The sequence below is a fragment of the Gouania willdenowi genome, chromosome 15 (assembly GCF_900634775.1).
Source record: "Gouania willdenowi chromosome 15, fGouWil2.1, whole genome shotgun sequence".
NCBI lineage: Eukaryota > Metazoa > Chordata > Actinopteri > Blenniiformes > Gobiesocidae > Gouania > Gouania willdenowi.
The window spans coordinates 9,508,453-9,528,035 of NC_041058.1; the positions used below are offsets into that span (position 1 = coordinate 9,508,453).

General features: G+C 35.5%; 1 protein-coding gene across 3 annotated transcripts; it reads left to right on the forward strand.

The window, feature by feature from the left end:
• The first annotated feature begins 110 nt into the window (after window positions 1-110).
• Window positions 111-18,378, forward strand: p4ha1b (prolyl 4-hydroxylase, alpha polypeptide I b). Of its 3 annotated transcripts, XM_028469132.1 has the most exons (16): window positions 111-395; window positions 6,307-6,389; window positions 6,567-6,663; window positions 6,740-6,891; window positions 7,919-8,056; window positions 8,171-8,410; window positions 9,569-9,786; window positions 9,866-10,042; window positions 10,778-10,848; window positions 12,274-12,339; window positions 13,197-13,296; window positions 13,389-13,442; window positions 13,536-13,601; window positions 15,327-15,395; window positions 15,685-15,781; window positions 17,537-18,378. In XM_028469132.1, the coding sequence occupies exons 1-16, from the start codon at window positions 382-384 to the stop codon at window positions 17,605-17,607; spliced, it is 1,713 nt and encodes a 570-aa protein (XP_028324933.1). In that variant the 5' UTR covers window positions 111-381; the 3' UTR covers window positions 17,608-18,378. The 3 variants fall into 3 exon arrangements, with proteins under 3 accessions (XP_028324933.1, XP_028324932.1, XP_028324931.1); XM_028469131.1 differs by lacking the exon at window positions 10,778-10,848 and having other exon boundaries at window positions 112-395; window positions 12,269-12,339; XM_028469130.1 differs by lacking the exon at window positions 12,274-12,339 and having other exon boundaries at window positions 113-395.
• Window positions 18,379-19,583: the final 1,205 nt, after the last annotated feature.

Sequence of the window (19,583 nt, forward strand, 5' to 3'; positions counted from 1 at the left end):
TCAGAAGTGTACATGAAAAAAAAACACACACACACAAAGTTCCCAACTTTTTAAACAACACCTCCCACTATCCCAGCACGAATAAAACACGTGGCAAAAATGAGGAAAATTGGATGTGATCCAGTCGCAGGCGTTTTTCAATGGGAAACCTCCACACGACTGACGCCTCCCCTCAAAGTTTTACTGCTTTTTTAGGGGGAGACTTTACGCACATGAGAGTCTGCACGTAGCACCAGACTCAAACACTGAGATATCCAACACTATCCACCAGATGGCCAACGAAGGACCGAAACAGCACAGCTAGAAAGAGCCTCCACCGGGTTCACAGTGATAGACTTCACCGAGGAGAGAGTGAAACAGCGGCTCCATTTCTCCATCAGGATGCTTCCGACGAGGTAAGCCATGCCTTCAGTTACAGCTTAGACAACATTTTAACCTTTATTGCCATAGTGTGCTCATTCCAGATTGCTATTTGACTATTTAACCACACACATAAAGAGGAAATACCGTTAAAAGGTTAGTTTTGGGGATAGTTTGCTGCGTTCCAGCGCAATGCAGCATGGGATGCGGCTTCAGTTAGCATGCGTTTACATATGTTTGTAACACCAATGTGTCACACGTAGTCATAATTTCTTCATTTGTGTCCGTTTTGTAGCAATGTCTGCAATTGGAACTCTGATTTAATCACATACTGTGGTTGTTTTACTTATAACCTAAATAGAAACGCGAAGTGTTTTCCTTTTGCTAGCGGATTTAAATGCTATTTTAACGAGTTTAGCTGTAGGTAAACAACACCAGCAGCGTTCTAGAGAATAAAAGCCCCCCTGCTGCTTGTAGTAACCAGGGTTCATCGCAGGGTTATTGCAGGTAAAAGGAATGCAGACTCCATTGAGTGCAGCCCATAGAATTACACGCAGTTTCCCCCAGTGGGGAGGGACGAAGACGTGGCAGTCCTCCTCCATCCACATCCTGCACTGGTTCTTCTCTCCCAGTCACTGTCCTTCTAGAGCACTTGTGTCAAACTACTCATGGCCCGGGGGCCAAATCTGGCCTTTTGGAGGATCCAATTTGATCCGCAGTAGAAAATAGAAATGACAGAAAATACAAATATATGCAAAAAACAAAACACACACACTGAAAAAGTACCCAAAACAAACCATAAAATGAATGAAAAACAAACAAGTTTATTGTGTTATTACACTCTGAAATTAAATTAGAATTTATGGACCAACATGTATTCTAAACTTTCGTCTCATCAAAGTAGTGTTCCAACACTGCTTTTATGCAGACTGAGGGGGTTGTAACTAGTAATCAAGAAAAGTTGGAACACCTGTAGGAATTAGTAGCACCAGCTTTCATGGCTGATTCAACCTTCATTGCTGCAGAACAGCTTTAAAGTGTTAACCCACTTTGTGTTCCCTGAAAAAGGCTTAATTGTATAATTCTGAAATGTACATTATTTTTCAGTTAACCAATTTTTTTTTTTTTTTTTTTTTATATATACCTCTGGCTGTTCAGTACTTACCTTTGTACCATTTCAAGATATTCATTGGACTTCACAACTTGAATTGCAATAAATAACTGGAAATATTAGGGTGTTCTAAATGTTTTGATTTGTAGTGTATATCTGTGTGGCCTAGTGGTTAAGGACGCTGGGCTTGTAATCGAAGGGCTGCCGGTTCAAGCCTCACCTGGGCCGTCACTGTGGGATGTTGAGCAAGTCCCTTAACCCCGAACTGCTCCCCAGGTGCCGCAAAATGGCTGCCTACTGCTCCTCAGGGATGGGTTAAATACAGAGGACAAATTCCATTAATGTAATAACATTACATGGCCAATTAAAGGCGAAAGCCCCGATTTAATCTTTAATTTAATCTAATAGTGAACGGAATAGCAGGACTGACTAATTAAGTGTGTCTAGATACATGTGTGAGATGTGTGACAGAGTAGCACTTTGGTGTAGTGTTTGGACTTGTGCCTCACAGCATCCAGGGAAGGGTTTTTCAAAATTGGGGTCACCTGGAGTTTAAATAAGGTCGCCTGAAATGTCTAGTAATTAAAAAAAAAAAAATAATAATAATATGTAATTGTTCCTTTTCAAATTAAAACACAATCTGTATATAGCGCTGGGCAAAAATTTTTTTTAAAAAAATCGATTGATCGAATTTGTAGACAAAAACGATTTTTATTTTGCAAATTTGAGTTTCGAAAAAATCAAAAATATCTTTTAAAAATGTTTTTAATTTCTTTTCCCCACCACATTTTTTTTCAGACTTTTTCGCGTTCCGTCCTTGTGGGTTACCATAGCGAGATGTGAGCCAGCCCCCTCTTTGTTTACCCTTTGAGTAGGTTATATGTGTGCCACAGGCATGTTTAATTTTTTATTCACACTATGCTGAGATGCTACGGTTATAGTTTATTTTCTAATTGTAATGTTAAAAAATATGTAGTTATCTGATATCTTAATCAGAAAATTTAAGCTAATGTGAAGTTGCTGTTTCACTTTTGCTTAAACCTGGGTTAAAGCTTGAAATTGTTGAATGTTAGAGCCTCATTTACTTTATATTTTGGGATTGTTCTATGCATTTTATCTCTAGAGGACAATCACAGCAATAAAGTTGCACTTTTGACAATATATCTGATGACTGCAGTCATTTTTAAGTGCATTAAAAAAAAAAATGGAATCGAAACTTCGAATTGAAATCAGAGATTTTTTTTTTTAGGCACAATTGCCCAGTTCTGTGTATACTATACTTTCATTTTGTCAAATATAAATGTAGTTTTTATTTAAAATGCAGTAAAAAAAAAATTATATCCACGCTGGCATAACTTCTCACTAATCCTGGCTACTCTATATTTGTACAGTATAACAAATTATAAACCAATTCTAGAGGGAAAAATTGTCTGAAATTTTTTGAAATCAAAATGGGTTCATGATCCAAAAAAGGTTGAGAACCTTTGATCTAGTGGAAGCCTTCCTGTGATCGCTGTGTGTGGAGTTTGCATGTTCTCCCCATGCTTTTGTTGCTTCTCCTCTTGTACTTCTACTCTGGCTTCCTTCTATACCACATGTGTCAAACTCAAATCTGGCCCATTAGAGCCTCAAATTCAGCCTGCAGAATAAGGTCAGAATTACTGAAAACATGAATCATTGTGAAGTCAGTTGTATTCAGCGCATCCAAATACATAAATGGAAATAGAAAATCCACAATATTAGCAGAGCTCACAGTCTTCCCATGCTTTTGTCATTTTTCCATTGCAAATTGTTGAAAAGGAAATCTTTATCTTTTACAAAATCCTGCAATTTTATTTAAATTATTACACAAATTGCTCTCAAATTGAATAAACATTAGTCACAAACTCAAGAGAATTTAAAGATTGGTTGTTGTCTGTAACTACCATTACTTTACATATATTTATAGGGTGGAATGATGTTGAATATGCTTGTTTTCCTGCCTAAAGTTTGCGGCCCACTTGCGATCAAACTGGTCCATATTTGGCCTTTGAACTAAAATATATGTTTGACACGTCTGTTCTATACTATAGTTTCAGCAGAACAACACGAGAGCTTTGTGGTGAGATAGATTTTTCTAACAATTTAATAATATGTAGAGATAAAAACCTCAAAAAAGGCTAAAAGGCTAAAATAAACTTTTTCAGTGCCTTTTAATGTCTTCACACACTTGGTATGAGTATGAATAAATACAGACATGCTAACTGCTTTTCACTCTGTGTGGCTGTGACTCCTCAAGGGAAATTATACCAATTAAACCAAAAGCTTTAATCTTTGTTTTGAATGAAAAAAAAAAAAAACCTTTCCCTTCTTTTTTTAACCTGTCGGAAAGTGTGTTTCTCACCCTGTCATTACTAGAATTTCAAAGTAAGCAATCTACTGGCTTTTATTTTGGAAATCATTGTGTTGTTAAATCATTTTAACCACAGGTTCTCGAAAGTAGTTTAGAAGTTAAATGGTTTTGTTGTGTAAAGCAGTGTCTCTCATATCAGCTATTCTCAAATCATCTTTTTAAATATCAGTTCATTTTTTATGCAATAATACGGGATACATATTTCTTTCTTGCCGTCAGATGACCTTTTTTTTTTTTTTTTTTTAGTCCCTCATGTAGTTATTTTTTTTATTTCCTGTCCTGGTAGCAAAATGAGAGCCTGTCTGAGCCTGTTTACTGCTGCTAGTTTCAGCCTTTTACACTGTACCTGGATTTATGCCCATCTGTGTATAGACATATTTTTGAAATTTTATTACTGACTTTTGCAATCCCTGTCGATTGATGTGCATGTTGTGTTTCCAACTGTGTCCTTGCCATTTGTGACGTTAATTCTCAAGATATTTTACATTCCGTGGGATAAACTGTGACGCTGCTCACAAACATCTGGAGCAGAGCAACACATGCAGCGGTTTTCAGTACTTAAAAAAAAAAAAAAAAAAAAAAACAGCTGTAAGAACATTTGTGAAATTAGACTTTTAAAGCTTCTTTTCCAACATTTTTTTTTTTTTTTTGCAAATTTTTTGACTGATATGAGGAATGCATTTTCATGCTTTTTGGTGAAGCATATTTAAGAAAATAAAAGAGAAAATTTAGTAAAACTTAGTGTGTCAGTGCAGGGAAACGTCTAAAACACTAAACTGAGGTTATTTCTGAGTCATGGAAGCCCATCCCAGCTGCAACGTGGACAACTAAGGAGGACAAGACAGGACAGGATGGGTTTTAGTCCACTGATGTGCAAACATGAGTGTTGAAGGAAGAATAACACAGACATACCACGTGTGTCTATTCTTAAAGTAGTTCTCATCCATTTAGAAAAATGTAAATGCAGTTGTTTATTATTCCTTCAATACAGACCTAATATTTATTTGACAATAATTCAAGTCTTGAAATTAATTGGATCAAGTGCCGCATTCTTTTATGAATCCAGAAATTTGTTCCACTTGGATGAAGTAGTTCTTGTTTTACAGTATTGTGCAGATTAATAATGGACTTTTGGTATGTTTGTAATTCCTTCACTTTTGTAGAGTAGTTGCTTATTAGGGGTGTCCCGATCCGATATTGGATATCGGTCCGATATTAGCCTGAAAACGAATATATCGGATTTAAATTTCCGGATTTACCGATATATATATATATATATATATATATATATATATATATATATATATTTCCCCCCCTCCAATACATTTATTTACTGTAGATATTATGTAAATGTATGTAACCAATTGGTTAATAATAAATGGTTACTCTGTTTGAGTAACATTACTTGATCAAGCCTTTTCTATCATTCCACACTACAAAATAAGTCATTATTTTTTATTCAAGAAGAAAAAAAGTTATATATATATATTTTATGATTCATGCCGATATCGGATCAATATCGGTATCGGCCGATAAGCAAAGCTGCAATATCGGTATCATATCGGAAATGAAAAAGTTGTATCGGGACATCCCTATTGCTTATTGCCTAGTTGGTATAAATTCTAGAATATCTTAAATAACAGACAAAAAGTGAGACTCTTTCTTGCTTAAAAGTATGAAAACATGTTTCAAAACTGATGAGAAAAAGTTCTTCTGTGGTACTTATATGGACTTTTGATGACTCAGCTTTCTTGACTTTGTCTGTTTGGTGCTAAAGCTAATTCAGGCTTAACGACGGCCACCACAGACCTATTTTGTGTGTGTGCATGTGCGTGTGGTGTGTAGAACACTGCGCTGCAGCTGAAATGATTGAAGGAATTTGCCACATTTAATTCTAGACATCGCCAGACGTTGCATTACCGTTGTGTATAAAAAGGCTGGATGGTAATAAATCTAGTCTTAACTACAGTTGCTCAAAGTCATAAATCATAAAAATATGAAAGAAAACAAGTATAACTGCATGCACATGCACACCAAACTAATTGCATCTTGGAAACAGAACAAAATTAGAGTTTTTACGTAACAAGCATGGCAATAAAAGTTTTTAATTTCTTTCAGTTAAGATACTGGATTTAGGAAAAGTAATTGCAAATAAAGTTTGAAAATGAAAACAAATCAAAGGTGGTCGCATGAGATGTAAATGAAGTAACACATGAAAAAACACTTAATTTAACATCGACTTCATTGACGATCAATGGAATTTTTGAATAAATTCTTTGACTAAAGCTTTTCTTACATTTAAGATCATTTCAAACAAAGTCTTGTATTGTATGGTTTTATTCTACTCTGGATTGTGCACACATTTTAAATAAATGAGTTTTCAAAGATCTAATTGATTATATTCCCGATGCGTTTCTCTGTGTTCCGTTTTGTCTCTCTTTAGGATGGAGTTGAAATGCTGGTGTTTATTGCTGCTGAGCGGCCTGCAGTCAATCTCAGCTAACCATGACTTCTTCACCTCCATAGGTAAAACCAGTTTTCTGCTTCTCTATCAAACTGCTTCGACTGGTAACTTTGTTGACTCCACACAAGTTACAATTTCAGCATTTCAGTCCTGTAATGTAGTTGTTAAGGCTGTAGCTGTTAGTGTTGAGTTCTCTGTTCAGGCCTAATCACTACGTGTTGCTGGTTTACATCCCTCAGGCCAGATGACAGACCTGCTGTACACAGAAAAGGACCTGGTCACTTCTCTGAAGGACTACATCAGAGCTGAGGAGAACAAACTGGAGCAGATCAAACGGTGAGTTAAAAAAAATGCTTCTACCTAAACCCTTCTTATTATGTGTGATTGATTAGTTTTTGATGTGCTTGTAAAGGTGGGCTGATAAATTGGATTCATTGACAGCCGCAGCCACGCAGGACCCCGAAGGCTTTCTGGGTCACCCTGTGAACGCCTTCAAACTGATGAAGAGACTGAACACAGAGTGGGGGGACCTGGAGAGTCTAGTGCTCAGCGACACCTCGGATGGTACGAGTCATTAGTAGTTTTGCACCAAGATTTTATTTGCTGGCAAAGCAAAAGATTGAGGCCGTGTTTGAAACGTACGACTCGTACTACGTCTGACATCAAAATTACTAATAGAATCAGAAATACTTTATTGATCTCAGGGGGGAATTATTTGTGTTACAAAGGCTTGAGAAATATTAGAAATAAAAAGAATAGATATTAAACAAAGAAAGAGAGAGACTGTTTATTAAATAAGGATTAAATACAAGTGCACACATTACAGTAGAAAAAAAATCAAATGAGATAAAATAATAATTGTACAAATGTACAAATATAATACAGATGTATGTAGTGCGTTCATATTAGATAGTATGAAAAGATTGAGTATGTGAGAAATACCCAGATATATACTATATGGGGACATTTTTGAAGTATGCACAGTGGGCATACTTGTTATACTCAACCGCCCCATGATGCATTGCGAGCGGAACGCAAAATAGTCCCATAAGACCAGCTTCAAGCAAAAAATAAAACATCCCCTTTTAAAACAAAAGCATCTCTTCTTGTCCATTAGTTTTTTAACGCTTTTTAAAATAAGGCTCTTGTTTTAAAGTAGCACAATGGCGGGTCTCCAAAAATCTCTGAATTGTCGAAATTAATTTTTTTTTTTTATGGTTCAAATGAGTACATGTTGATATTCTACTTGGTCACTTTCTCGCTTAAAATGCTTTTAGAACTTTCAAAGGTGGAGAATCATTAAAGATATTTAGCCTCAGTGTGCTTCAGGTTTTTGCCGTTGTAGGTTCCAAATGCATCTTGGGAAACTTGGAAGTAAACTTAAGTAGAAACGGTCATCATCCTAATCATATTGGTTGTATATAGTAGACAGTAGATACTCACTGAGTTTGTAGTTTATAGTACGGAGTGTGCCATTGTGTAATGTTTGATTTACTCATCTTTGCTTGATTAAGTGACAGCTTTTGTTAAATTCATTATCCTTTTTTTTTTTTTTTTTTTTTTTTTAATGTTCCTGCTCGTCTCGTTTCAGGTTTTATTTCCAACTTGACTATCCAGAGACAACATTTCCCCACAGATGACGACCAGACTGGGGCTGCTAAAGCTCTCCTTCGGTTACAGGACACATACAGACTGGATGCTAACACGATCTCAACAGGAGACCTGCCAGGTGAACTCCTTCAATCCGTCCAAAGAGATTATTTATCTTAGAAATTGTAGAATAATGACAATTAAAGCAGAATAATCTCAAGCTGCTTTGTCACTTTAACATCTATTGCCCTAGGAGCGATACACAAAATCCACATGACCGTGGATGACTGTTACGAGCTGGCGAAAATTGCCTACACTGAAGTGGATTACTATCACACTGAGCTGTGGATGACCCAGGCTCTGAAGCAGCTCGAAGAAGGAGAAGAGTCCAATATAGATATGGTGACAGTGCTCGACTATCTAAGCTACGCCATCTACCAGCAGGGGGAATTAGACCGAGCCTTGGAGCTCACAAAGAGACTCCTTGAACTGGGTAAGTCCCTCTGGAAAAAGCAACACTTTAGGAAAACCTCACAACTTGGCAATATTTCCCCGTAGTATCTATCTTCTTTTTTTTGTACAAAACCAGCAGTGAATGGAAGTGATTTAAACCAGGAAATTCATTGAAGATGATGTTAATAATAGTCTGAAGCAGTGTTTTTCAACTTTTTTGGAGCCAAGCTACATCTTTTCATTGAAAAAAATGTTAAAGGAAATGTTAAAAAAAATCTAACTTCATAGCTTATATTAACAATATACATTCATTATAATCAAAGGGTCTTGAATAGGAATCAAATAAACACAAAGAAAAATGTTTTTATGGTGTTTTATATTTCTACTTTCTAATAAAAAGTGGAATTAATAATCTGCATAAGTGTTTTCAATAGGAATCAACAGCTAAAAAATCTATTATGATTTTTTTTACATTTATTTTGCCGGCAGAAGATGGATGGATGGATGGATACTGTCATTGTCATCAAAGTGTCTTGAATACAAAACAATTGAACTTTATTATATTAAATATTGTTTTGTTATATAATGTATTTTTTTACATTATATTTAAACAATATATACATATATTATTCTCATTATTTCTTTTTTTTAATTTATTTGGCACAGTTTAAAATACAACAAAACAATAATATAATATACAGTGCACAGACATTAACAAAAATCAATACACTTTATAGGTATGCAAGAGAAAACTCCAAAATCCCTCAAGGGCCTTGATGAAGAGGACTCCTGATGTAACATTTAAACTTTAACTAAAGATAAAAATAATAATAATAAAATAAAATCAAGACAAAATAAATTAACGGCAAGACGGCAAAACTTAGAAAATGAGCAGAAAACAAGAAAAAGAAAAACATTAACATCAAAATCAAAAGGCAAGCAGAAAAAAAAGCAAATAACTTATTACTTATTAATAACAATAAAAAAATACATTTATAATTATTTTTATAATTACATTTTGTTCTGTGTTGTTAAAAGGTTTTTAGACCAATTAGGTGAAATTGAATAATTTCCCACAGCACACAGTGGTTAAAAAACTCTAGTCTACAGATGATCTGAAATATGAAAATATAGGAAGTTTAAACTCAAGGTTAAGCTAGGAGGTAACTTATTAAATAAATGGTTGGTTGTTTTCCAGACCCAGAGCACCAGCGAGCCAAAGGCAACCTCAAATACTTTGAGTTCCAGCTAGAGAAGCAGAATAAAGCTGAACCAGACGAGGACGAGGACAAAAAGGAGCAAGTGACCAACAAAACGACTGAAAAGAAACAAAAAAAAGAGTCTCGACAAACTTTTTCTCTAATCCCAGAGAGAAAGAAGTATGAGATGCTTTGTCGTGGAGAAGGAATCCGGATGGTGAGGAAGAAAAATAAACGCACGTCAACTAAACCTGTTTTTTAAATGATGTTCTTTTATTTATTCATTTCCCAATTAGACGCCTCAGAGGCAAAGCCGCCTTTTTTGCCGCTACTACGACAACAAACATAATCCCAAGTTCCTGCTGGCACCTGTCAAACAGCAAGACGAGTGGGACCGCCCCTACATCGTTCGCTACCTCGACATTATTTCTGATACAGAAATGGAAAAAGTGAAACAACTGGCAAAACCACGGGTAAGATAATCCCTCTGCAGTCCTAGCGTCAGGGTGGGAGGATGTAGCTGTGTGGATGTGGATGTGGCCAGGGTTGGGGTCCATTATTATTGGAATTGATAATTAAGTACAATTATGGCATTAATATAATTGTAATTTAAAAAATCTGTTTTTGTCGTGATTGTAATTGAGTTCAGATAATTGACTTTGTAATCATAATTGCCAACACAAAACTGGGGAACCATGTTACAGTTCTATGTACAGTTCTACACATATGTTTTAACAATTATTAAAATATGTTTCATATCAAGCCCACATTTTACCTTTTAAAAGAAATTGAAATCGAGGGGTATACTGACACAAAAAAGGCTCAGATGTCCTCACAAAAAATATTAAAAACTATATTTTCATAGATCAGGAAGCCTGACAAGGTAAGATATTTGTATTTAGTGTCATTTACAGCTGATTTATGACCTGCTATCATAAGACATGCTAACAGAAAGCTAACGCAAGAGAAGCTTTAACTTTTGTTTGGTTATTTATTTCAGGCTCAGTAATTGTGATTAGTTGTAATTGAACTTTAGTAATTGAGAACGTAATTGTAATTGATAAATGGAAAAAATGCTGGTCACGGTAATCGAAAACAATAAAACATAATTGTAACTGAAAAATGACCCCAACCCTGGATGTGGCACATGTATACATGTGTGTGTGTGTGCGTGTGTGTTTGGGTAAATTTTATTCCTGGCTTCACAGCTGCGCAGGGCAACCATCTCCAACCCCGTCACAGGAGTGCTGGAGACGGCTTCTTACCGAATCAGCAAAAGGTAGGGAGTAGTGATGACAGAGCGGGGCGGAGAATGTGGGCTCGCTTTTCTTCTCCCCCCCCCATCAACATTTCATCCATCCCTCTGCTGGACCGCGGTCCTTCGTCGCTACTGTTTTTCTGTTCCCCGAGGCCTCTAGAAGGCTCCTGAGCTGAATATGATCAGACTTTAAAACAGAATAAAGAAAACCTCAGTAAAAACATTGGCTTTAATTTGTTGTTGTTTGTGCTCAGGAGTCGTTTCTGACTCTGCTTGCTGCTAGTTGTTATAATGTAGAGAGTCATTCCATGTCATTTCTCCAGGATTCCCGCAGATCCTTGAAAAGTCTTAATTAAGGCCTTATTTTTAGATTCATGAAATTGATGCCTTTTGTCATTAAAACACATTATAAGTATGATTTCATGATTGTAATTAGACTCACATGTCAAAATAAATGGTAACATTACTTTAAAAAAAGAAAATTTATAAACAACATGGGAAAATGTAAATTTAACGGAAATTGCCTGTCAAATAATTTCCCGAATGGATTTCATTTTTAGTATTTTTTTGTTTTATAGATTTTTAGCTATTTGTCTAGTCATCTTGTGTTTTTAGTCCTTTTTTTGTGTATTTTACTGTCATTTTGTGTTTGTGTGTGTTTACTATGCGGGCCAGGAAAAAATGTACCCGAACCATTTGTGCTGCATGTTTTTTTGGGATTTCAAGAGACTGTCCCCCAAGAACCAATACATAGATGTGACTAATCATTAGTGATTTAAACAGTCTGTGTACAAAGCTGATTAAACTACAGGGAGCTGAGACATATGCAAAAACCCAAAGATGTTAAAGCCTGAAACCCCAAAAAACTTTAGTCCAAAATTTGAAGGGCTGCCATGTCCGCCAGATAGGATGTATAGCAGTTTTTTTTTATATTCTAAGAGAGTAGTTGGAGCTGTATTACTATTCCAAATGTTAGTTTCCTATCTGGTGTAAACCCTGAGATATTGGAAGCTGAAAATCACTATATTGTCCATATCTCAAAAAATATGAATCTGATCAAACTAAAAATGTACAGTGTGCCAATTGAATTATTAAGAAACAATTAGGGGGAAAAAAAATCAGATTTTTTTTAGGCCAAAGTGTGTGGGATATCCTAAAAAATTGTTGGAATGACATGGAACGACTCTAATGGCTTTAGTGAGCTATAGATTTAATAATTTTGTTTACATTTCTGTCCATTCTCATGGAAAATGCCTTCTTAATAATAACATTAGCAACTACAGTAGTGACCATTTCTGCTTTTTTGTTTTTCTCTCCCTCTTACTTTCCACTCATCCCCTGTGTTTTTTTTTTTTTTTGTTTCACTTTCTATCTGTTTTTTTTTTTTTTCCCTACCTTCTCTCGTATCATCTGCGTGTCCTTGTGCTTCTGGAAACTGTAGTTAAGGCGAGCCACGGTGCATGACCCTCAAACTGGGAAACTTACCACAGCACAATACAGAGTCTCCAAGAGGTAAGGGGTCACAGGCTTTTTACCAAAAATTTACGAAAGTCCTTTTTTTTTTTTTTGCACAGCTGTTACATTTTTCTAACCTTCATAACAACAGACTCCCTAAATACACTGATGTTTAATCAAATGACTCATTCGCCTTTATAGATGCAACGCTAACTAAAGTAAATCCAACTCTAAAACGAGCTTTGTGGCTCCTTTGGTTTTAGTCTACTCTATAATAAATGTGGACCTGGGTGCAGTGATGTAAGGGCTTGGGGTTCCTTTGATGTTGACGTATCACGCTGCAGGTCTTTGTAGATGTTTGAGTACTAGCAGGTGAGGAAGCAAAACGTCTGAGATCGCTGACATCACTATTTCAAAGAACTGAACCTTTGATAAGGATGAACTTTTCTGTTCATTCTTACATACCATGCATGCAGATATTTATTTATTTATAATCACCAGAATTAAGCTTTAATGCTTGTTTTTTTTTTACCCTGGTTTTGACAATGTGTTGAAGCTTGTGCCTTGGTGAACTTTAGCTGCAGTATTCACAAAAACACAAACATGAAGATATTTGTAATTTTTTCTATTATTTTAAGCGTTCAAACCTAGTTTGGGAGTATTCTTTAGTGATTGGCCCACTCCCCTGAACCCTGAACTGATTGGAGAGTCCAATATTGTGTTTTCTATCTCATCCTTTCCTTTCTGTTGCCTACATTTAACACCGAACACTGCATGTTCTGTATCAGCTTTGGCACTGCTCCTCATCCAGCATGGCAAATTTATAAAAAAAACAAACAAACTGCCATCTAGTGGATTAACATGAAACTGACATGTTTTTTTCTGTTTATGTGCTTCTGCCTCCTGTTTGCCAGTGCGTGGCTGACTGAATATGATGATCCCCTTATTGATAAGCTCAACCAGAGGATTGAAGATCTCACCGGGCTGGAAATGGACACTGCAGAAGAGCTCCAGGTGAAGATCTTCCCTAATATTAAGTACATGATTAAAGATAAATCTCCTGTGTGTTTTTAACATGGCTTTTGTTTTCATTGGACTGTTTTTAGGTTGCAAATTATGGTGTCGGAGGTCAATATGAGCCTCACTTTGACTTTGGTCGGGTATGATATTTTCTTTTCTTATTAAATCTGATAATGTTTTATTGGTATTTATTTAGTAGATCACAAGTGTAAACCATGTCTGTATCTCTACAGAAAGATGAGCCAGACGCCTTCAAGGAGCTGGGCACAGGGAATCGTATCGCAACATGGCTCTTCTACGTGAGGACGCACACACTAAAACTTTTAAGATTTTAGCATATGATTAAGATACATTAAGATGAATGCATCATTTACTTAATAGTCAACAATCACCAAGGTTATAGATATAGAACATAAGTGAAAAACAGATATTGGTTAGATTTATTAATTTATTTTTTTATTGAGATTGCTGATTTATATACTATATAATATATGTATTTATTTATTTTTATTTAGATTACTTATTTAAATATAATATTAATTTATTTATATACAATATTTATTTATTTATATACAATATTTATTTATTTATATACAATATTTATTTATTTATATACAATATTTATTTGAATTACTTATTTATATACAGTATATGTATATTTATTTTTTTCATTTTTTAATTAAATATATTTATTTATTTATTTATAACATTTATTTATTGATTTATTGAGAAAAAGGTTTTAATTGAAAGTCATACAGAATATAGATTTCAAAGTGTGTTTTCACACACTTTCTTAAACATTAAACTGACTGATCTTGCCCATAATGAATGTACAATTGCACTTGAAAACGAAATAGTTTTTCCAAATGCTTACTCCTAACATGGAGTTTCCACTGGATACGTCTCCGCTGCGCCACGGCTACGATCCGGTTTTGCACCGCTGTCCGCCTTCCGGTGATCCTCACCGATTGCGTTTTGAGTGCGCCGGCCATGGCGCAGTTCGGTCGGATGACTGACGTCACGGGACAGAGGAGTTCTTGCGATATTTACATAACTGCGCAAGATCGCAGTTAAAGGAAGTGTTTTTTTTTTTTTAAATTGTGAACTACAATGACATATACAATAATAAAGTGCAGCAATATTCACAAACAAGTACAGGTCCAGATGGGCATTTATGTGGTTAATAGAGCCAGGGAAATAGATTGAATGACAAATATAGACGAATACGAATTAATGAAGATAAAAGGGTGACAGAGAAACACATTAACACTTTTCAGACATATATGTATTTATTACATTATTTTAGTTTCACAGCTTTTTTGTTTGTTACATGTTTTAAGGTATTAAAATATAAGCTATTAGCTTTTGTTGTTGTTGTCCTAGCCACATTTTTTAGCTACAGCTATGACTAAATATGATCTAAGTGTTGTATTTTTAAAAGTAAACGGATGTTTTAATGTTTAGTATGTGCTTAACTTCCTGTTTCACTGTATTTGCTCTGTGCTGAGTTGTTGCGTCGTGCTCCGGCATCCGTGAGAAATAGAAGTCCTGCGTATCTCTGCTGCTCATTTTAACGTATTTGACTGTAAAACCATGTATTGCTGCCAATGGGAAAAATAAACAATCAAAAGAGAATAAATTAAATCATGTAAAGAATTGTGGTTTTTGCTCAACATACGTAGCTGGAATAAGAAAGGGATTTATCAGAGGAATAACAACAAAGTATGTCTCTACTATAAATGTGGAGATCTTGTTTGTGATCACACTCAGGGTGAAACCAATGTTCATTAAAGGTGATTCACTATGTGTTGCAATAGGTAGAAAACTGCGCTGACTGAAAAAACAAAGGAAATCAGGTCCTAAACAGTCTATGCAAAGCAAATATGTTTAAGAATATAAATGAATCATTTATTTTAGAGATGATATTGCTGTTAAACCTCACTATGTCCTGGTCTGTACAATGTTAGAGAGCAGGATTGACATATTAGCTGATGCTAAACATGTGACTTCTGTGTGTGTTGTAGATGAGTGACGTAGCAGCAGGCGGTGCCACAGTATTCCCTGATGTTGGAGCATCAGTTCGGCCTAAAAAGGTAATAAACGTTATTAAGTCACTTTTTGTTAACATTTTGATATATTTTCTGCAAACAAAACCTTTTTAGTTGTGGAGCATCCTTATTTATTGAAATATGTATACAATCACTTTGGTTCACTTTGTCATCTAACCTTGTTTACAACTATAAAGGCGATTCTGTCAGATCTCCAGTAATTTCCCTCTGGGATCAATAAAGGTTTTCTGATTCTGATTGGTACACTATATATATATATATATTTTTTTTTTTTCACGTTGAGCTGCTAAGCCCTGTTATCTGTCTGCTACAGGGAACTGCCGTGTTCTGGTACAATCTTTTCCCTAATGGAGAGGGAGACTACAGCACCCGACATGCAGCCTGTCCAGTGTTGGTGGGCAACAAGTGGGGTGAGTGCCCAGTTGTCCAAATTATCTAGATATTAAATAAATAACTATCTTTGTATATATCTTGTGTATTAAATAATAGAGAAACATTTTACCGTGGTATACGGTATTACCGTGACTAATTAAAAATGATGACATAAGGCTCATGGTGCGTTCACACCGAACGCGACTCTAGCGACTGCGGTCACTTCAGTCGCTCGTGATGAGTCGCTAGAACATAGTGGTACTTTTTGGTCACTCTATCACTTCATTGCTCCAGTGACGTCATGACAAGGGAAGTGTGTGTGTGTGTGTGTGTGTGTGTGTGTGTGTGTGTGTGTGTGTGTGTGTGTGTGTGTGTGTGTGTGTGTGTGTGTGTGTGTGTGTGTGTGTGTGTGTGTGTGTGTGTGTGTGTGTGTGTGTGTGTGTGTGTGTGTGTGTGTGTGTGTGTGTGTGTGTGTGTACGGAGCCGTGGGACAGGGAAGAGAGAGGTCTGATCACTTCTTCACCTTCTTCTTCTCTGGCCGTACATTTAAAGCACTTTCAGACAGCTCCACTTTTACGCTTTAAATGATGAAATGAAAAGACGGATGCATAGAATTAATATTTTTTTTACTTTATTATTTCTATTTTGTAATATGGAACAAAATATGTAAAACAGGGGACTGAGTTATACAAAAAAGGCACAAGAATGGATAAAAAGAGAAAGTAAATACAAAAGTTAGGTAACACGCTTCAGTTTTTGATATTATTGTCTATAGTATCTTTGTTTGTGACAACCCCATTTTTTCCATTCATCTCCTTTATTCCTTTGAAGCATCAGTGTAAGACTATTTTCTCCATGCTGTGGATAGAGTTTATGATGTTTATACAGCATAGAAGTGTTACCTGGTGTGTTTTTACTATTCTTTATATTTGACATCTTCCTTTTTTTTTTTAATTCTACTGTATATATTGTACATTGCTTCTCATATTTATTTTATTTTATTTAGGTACTTGTGATTTTAGCCTTGTTTTTTCTATTGCACTAACATACCAAGACAAATTCCTCGTAGATGCAATTGTATTTAACAATAATGATTGATTCTTTTTACTTCATTCTTTCTGTAATTTATTGTGTTCTTCCCAACAAAAAAAACTGCCAAAGTGTCTTTCCAACTCATTTTTGGTGTTATTACAGACTGAATGTATCAACAAAAAATGGCAAATGTTTGGTTTGAAGACTTAGACTGAATGATCAGAATCTGTAGAGTGAAGTGGTATCACGGGGAATACCAGGAACAAACTAGAGCAAAAAATGTTGTAAAGTGAATAAATCACTGTCCTCCTTGTCTGATGATGAAACACAAGAAATTGTGGTAAGAATGAAGAAATCCCACAATGCAATGCGTGAAAGTTTTCTAATAATGCCAATGAGTGCATACAGTAGAGATCAAAACAGAATTTCCAGTGACATTTTCAACATTTTAGTTTGTTTTTTTAAGCAAATTATCTTTAATTTCGGCCTACACTATGTCACAATGTCTTTATCTGATTTAAAAAAAAAAAAAAAAAAAAAGGAATGTAGTCCTTTGCTGTTTTAAAAGCAATTCTTAACTTTGTCATACCCTTAAAGGGATCCTCCACCGTTTTTTACAAATGTGGCCACATTTGTAAAAATAGTGGAGCATCCCTTTAATGTGGATTCCAGACTACGTTACACATTTGTATGGTGATGTAATTAAAATGAAAGATGGAGCTTGTGGTTGTTGAGCATTTTTTCCCCCTCTTTTTTGTTAGTTTCAAACAAGTGGATCCATGAACGAGGGCAGGAGTGGAGGCGACCTTGTAACCTCAGTGAAGCAGACTGATTGACTGATGGACGAAGGACCCCTTCCTGTCTTCCTCACCTCATCAACCACTCCGGACCAAAGAACACTTCTGCAGATCACAGCGAGTTCAAACGAACACATCGGCTCCCAAATCCAAAACTTAAGGGCTGATTTCTTCTGTTTCTGACACTGTTTGTTTCACTTTTGTTGGTAAATGTATGGTTTTTGTATGTTGAGCAGCTGGAGGGGTATTTGTTTCTGACTAAGTCTTCTGAAGTTGAACAAATTGTCACTGCCATCTGCATTTTAAATCTTTTAATGCACTCTGAATGAGTTCCAGCTCCATGACTTGGAACCAGCCTTTATCACTTTGAGCCTCAAAGGATCAAAAAAAAATTTTTTTTTTTTTTTTTTTTTTTTTTAAGGAACTTTTGGGTTTTATTGTTACGAAGAAAATGTGAGAGATTAAATTTACAAATCAGAGCTTCAAATTACAGGTCAAATGCTTCTTTTTCTCTTGTTTGTTTTTTTTGTATTATGGCTATAAAAGAGCAAGATACTGAAGTAGTTGTAGTCAGGCTGCCTGAAAAGTTTGATCGATGGTAGAGTTTGTGTCGTGTGGTTTGGTACGTAAATAATCCGACAAACGGTTTGAGTTGCGTCAGATGCCGTATCTTCACAAACATTGGTCTGTGTCACTCTTTGCACTGTTTTTCCTCTCATTTGAGCACAATGATGCATAAAGAGAAGTCTGATAGTTAGATTTATCAGAGTTTCTTAATATTGGAGCCATGGTGGTGCACCCCTGGATAGGGCACCAGTTCATGGTAGAATAAAAACCAGGCACACATTTATTCACTCAGTATACAAATGCTTCAGAGGCTCCAATTTACCATCTCACATTTGTTGAATTTACACATGGATTTTGGACAGTTACAGCAGTGTGTGAGGATTTAATAATAAACCCAACAAATGAAACATGACTTGATTAAAAGCCCCTGTTTTTTGTTTTATTTTATTTTTTACTATTGATTACTGACTGTTCAGTTTTTAAATATCGCTGAACAGTGTTCTGTGTTGGAATTACCAAGGAAGACTTATTTTATTTATGTCCCTCAACATGTTTGGTGTGGTTTTTCTAATAATAAAGATTGTTTTACTGACTGGTTGTCCAACTTCTCAGCCTGTGACCCCCAAAATTAAGGTTCCAGAGACTCCTACTGTACCTGAAGGTGGTTGAACACAGACATGAACATTGAAGAACAGCCATGTGGAGACAGGGCCATCTATAAGGGGGAATGATTTTTGGGGCCCATTCATGAAGTCAGCAAAATGATGGTTCATTGTTCTATGAATCTTTATCTCAATCATATCCACTGTAATACGGGACGATTATTATTATTTGTGCCATAGTACATAGTCACCTTAAAGATGTAAATCCTTGTTTTAATCAGAAATAAAATTGTTTAAAAGTGACCAGAAAAGGTGGTGAAATAGGATTTTAAAAACTGCAGAAATCGGTTAAAGTTGCAAATTAGTGTGGCCCAAATGGACAAAAAATGTGTCAATATTGGAACAATTGGTAGGAATAATTAGTTTAGTGACAAATAAGGGGCATTACAAATCATGAATGTGGTTAAAAGATGAAAAAAAAGTTAAAAATGACAATAATGGGTCAACATATGCAACATTTAATGGGAAAGTGGTGGAAATTGTTTATGAGTACTGAAAATATCTTAAAGGTTGAAAAAATAGCAGAAAAGACATTGAACTTTGATGGAGAAGTGACAGAAATGGGAGTAATGTAGCAAAAATGCAATAAAAGGAGCAAAACTATGGCAAGAAAAAGTAATGAAAATAGGTTAAAATATGGCAAGTTTGGCTTATAGTTTCAGAAAAAGTGTAAAAATAAGCAAATATTGAATCAAAATAAGTTATTGAAAAGAAAAAAAAAAAAAAAAAAAGTTTCTTAAAGACCTCTGGTGACCCCCATCCAGTGTCTCGTGACCCCAAGG

Coding starts and splice junctions, on each gene's coding strand:
- p4ha1b (XM_028469132.1), top strand. Junction 8,057..8,170: donor CTCAACAGGAGACCTGCCAG/GTGAACTCCTTC, acceptor CTATTGCCCTAG/GAGCGATACACAAAATCCAC. Junction 13,297..13,388: donor ACACTGCAGAAGAGCTCCAG/GTGAAGATCTTC, acceptor GACTGTTTTTAG/GTTGCAAATTATGGTGTCGG.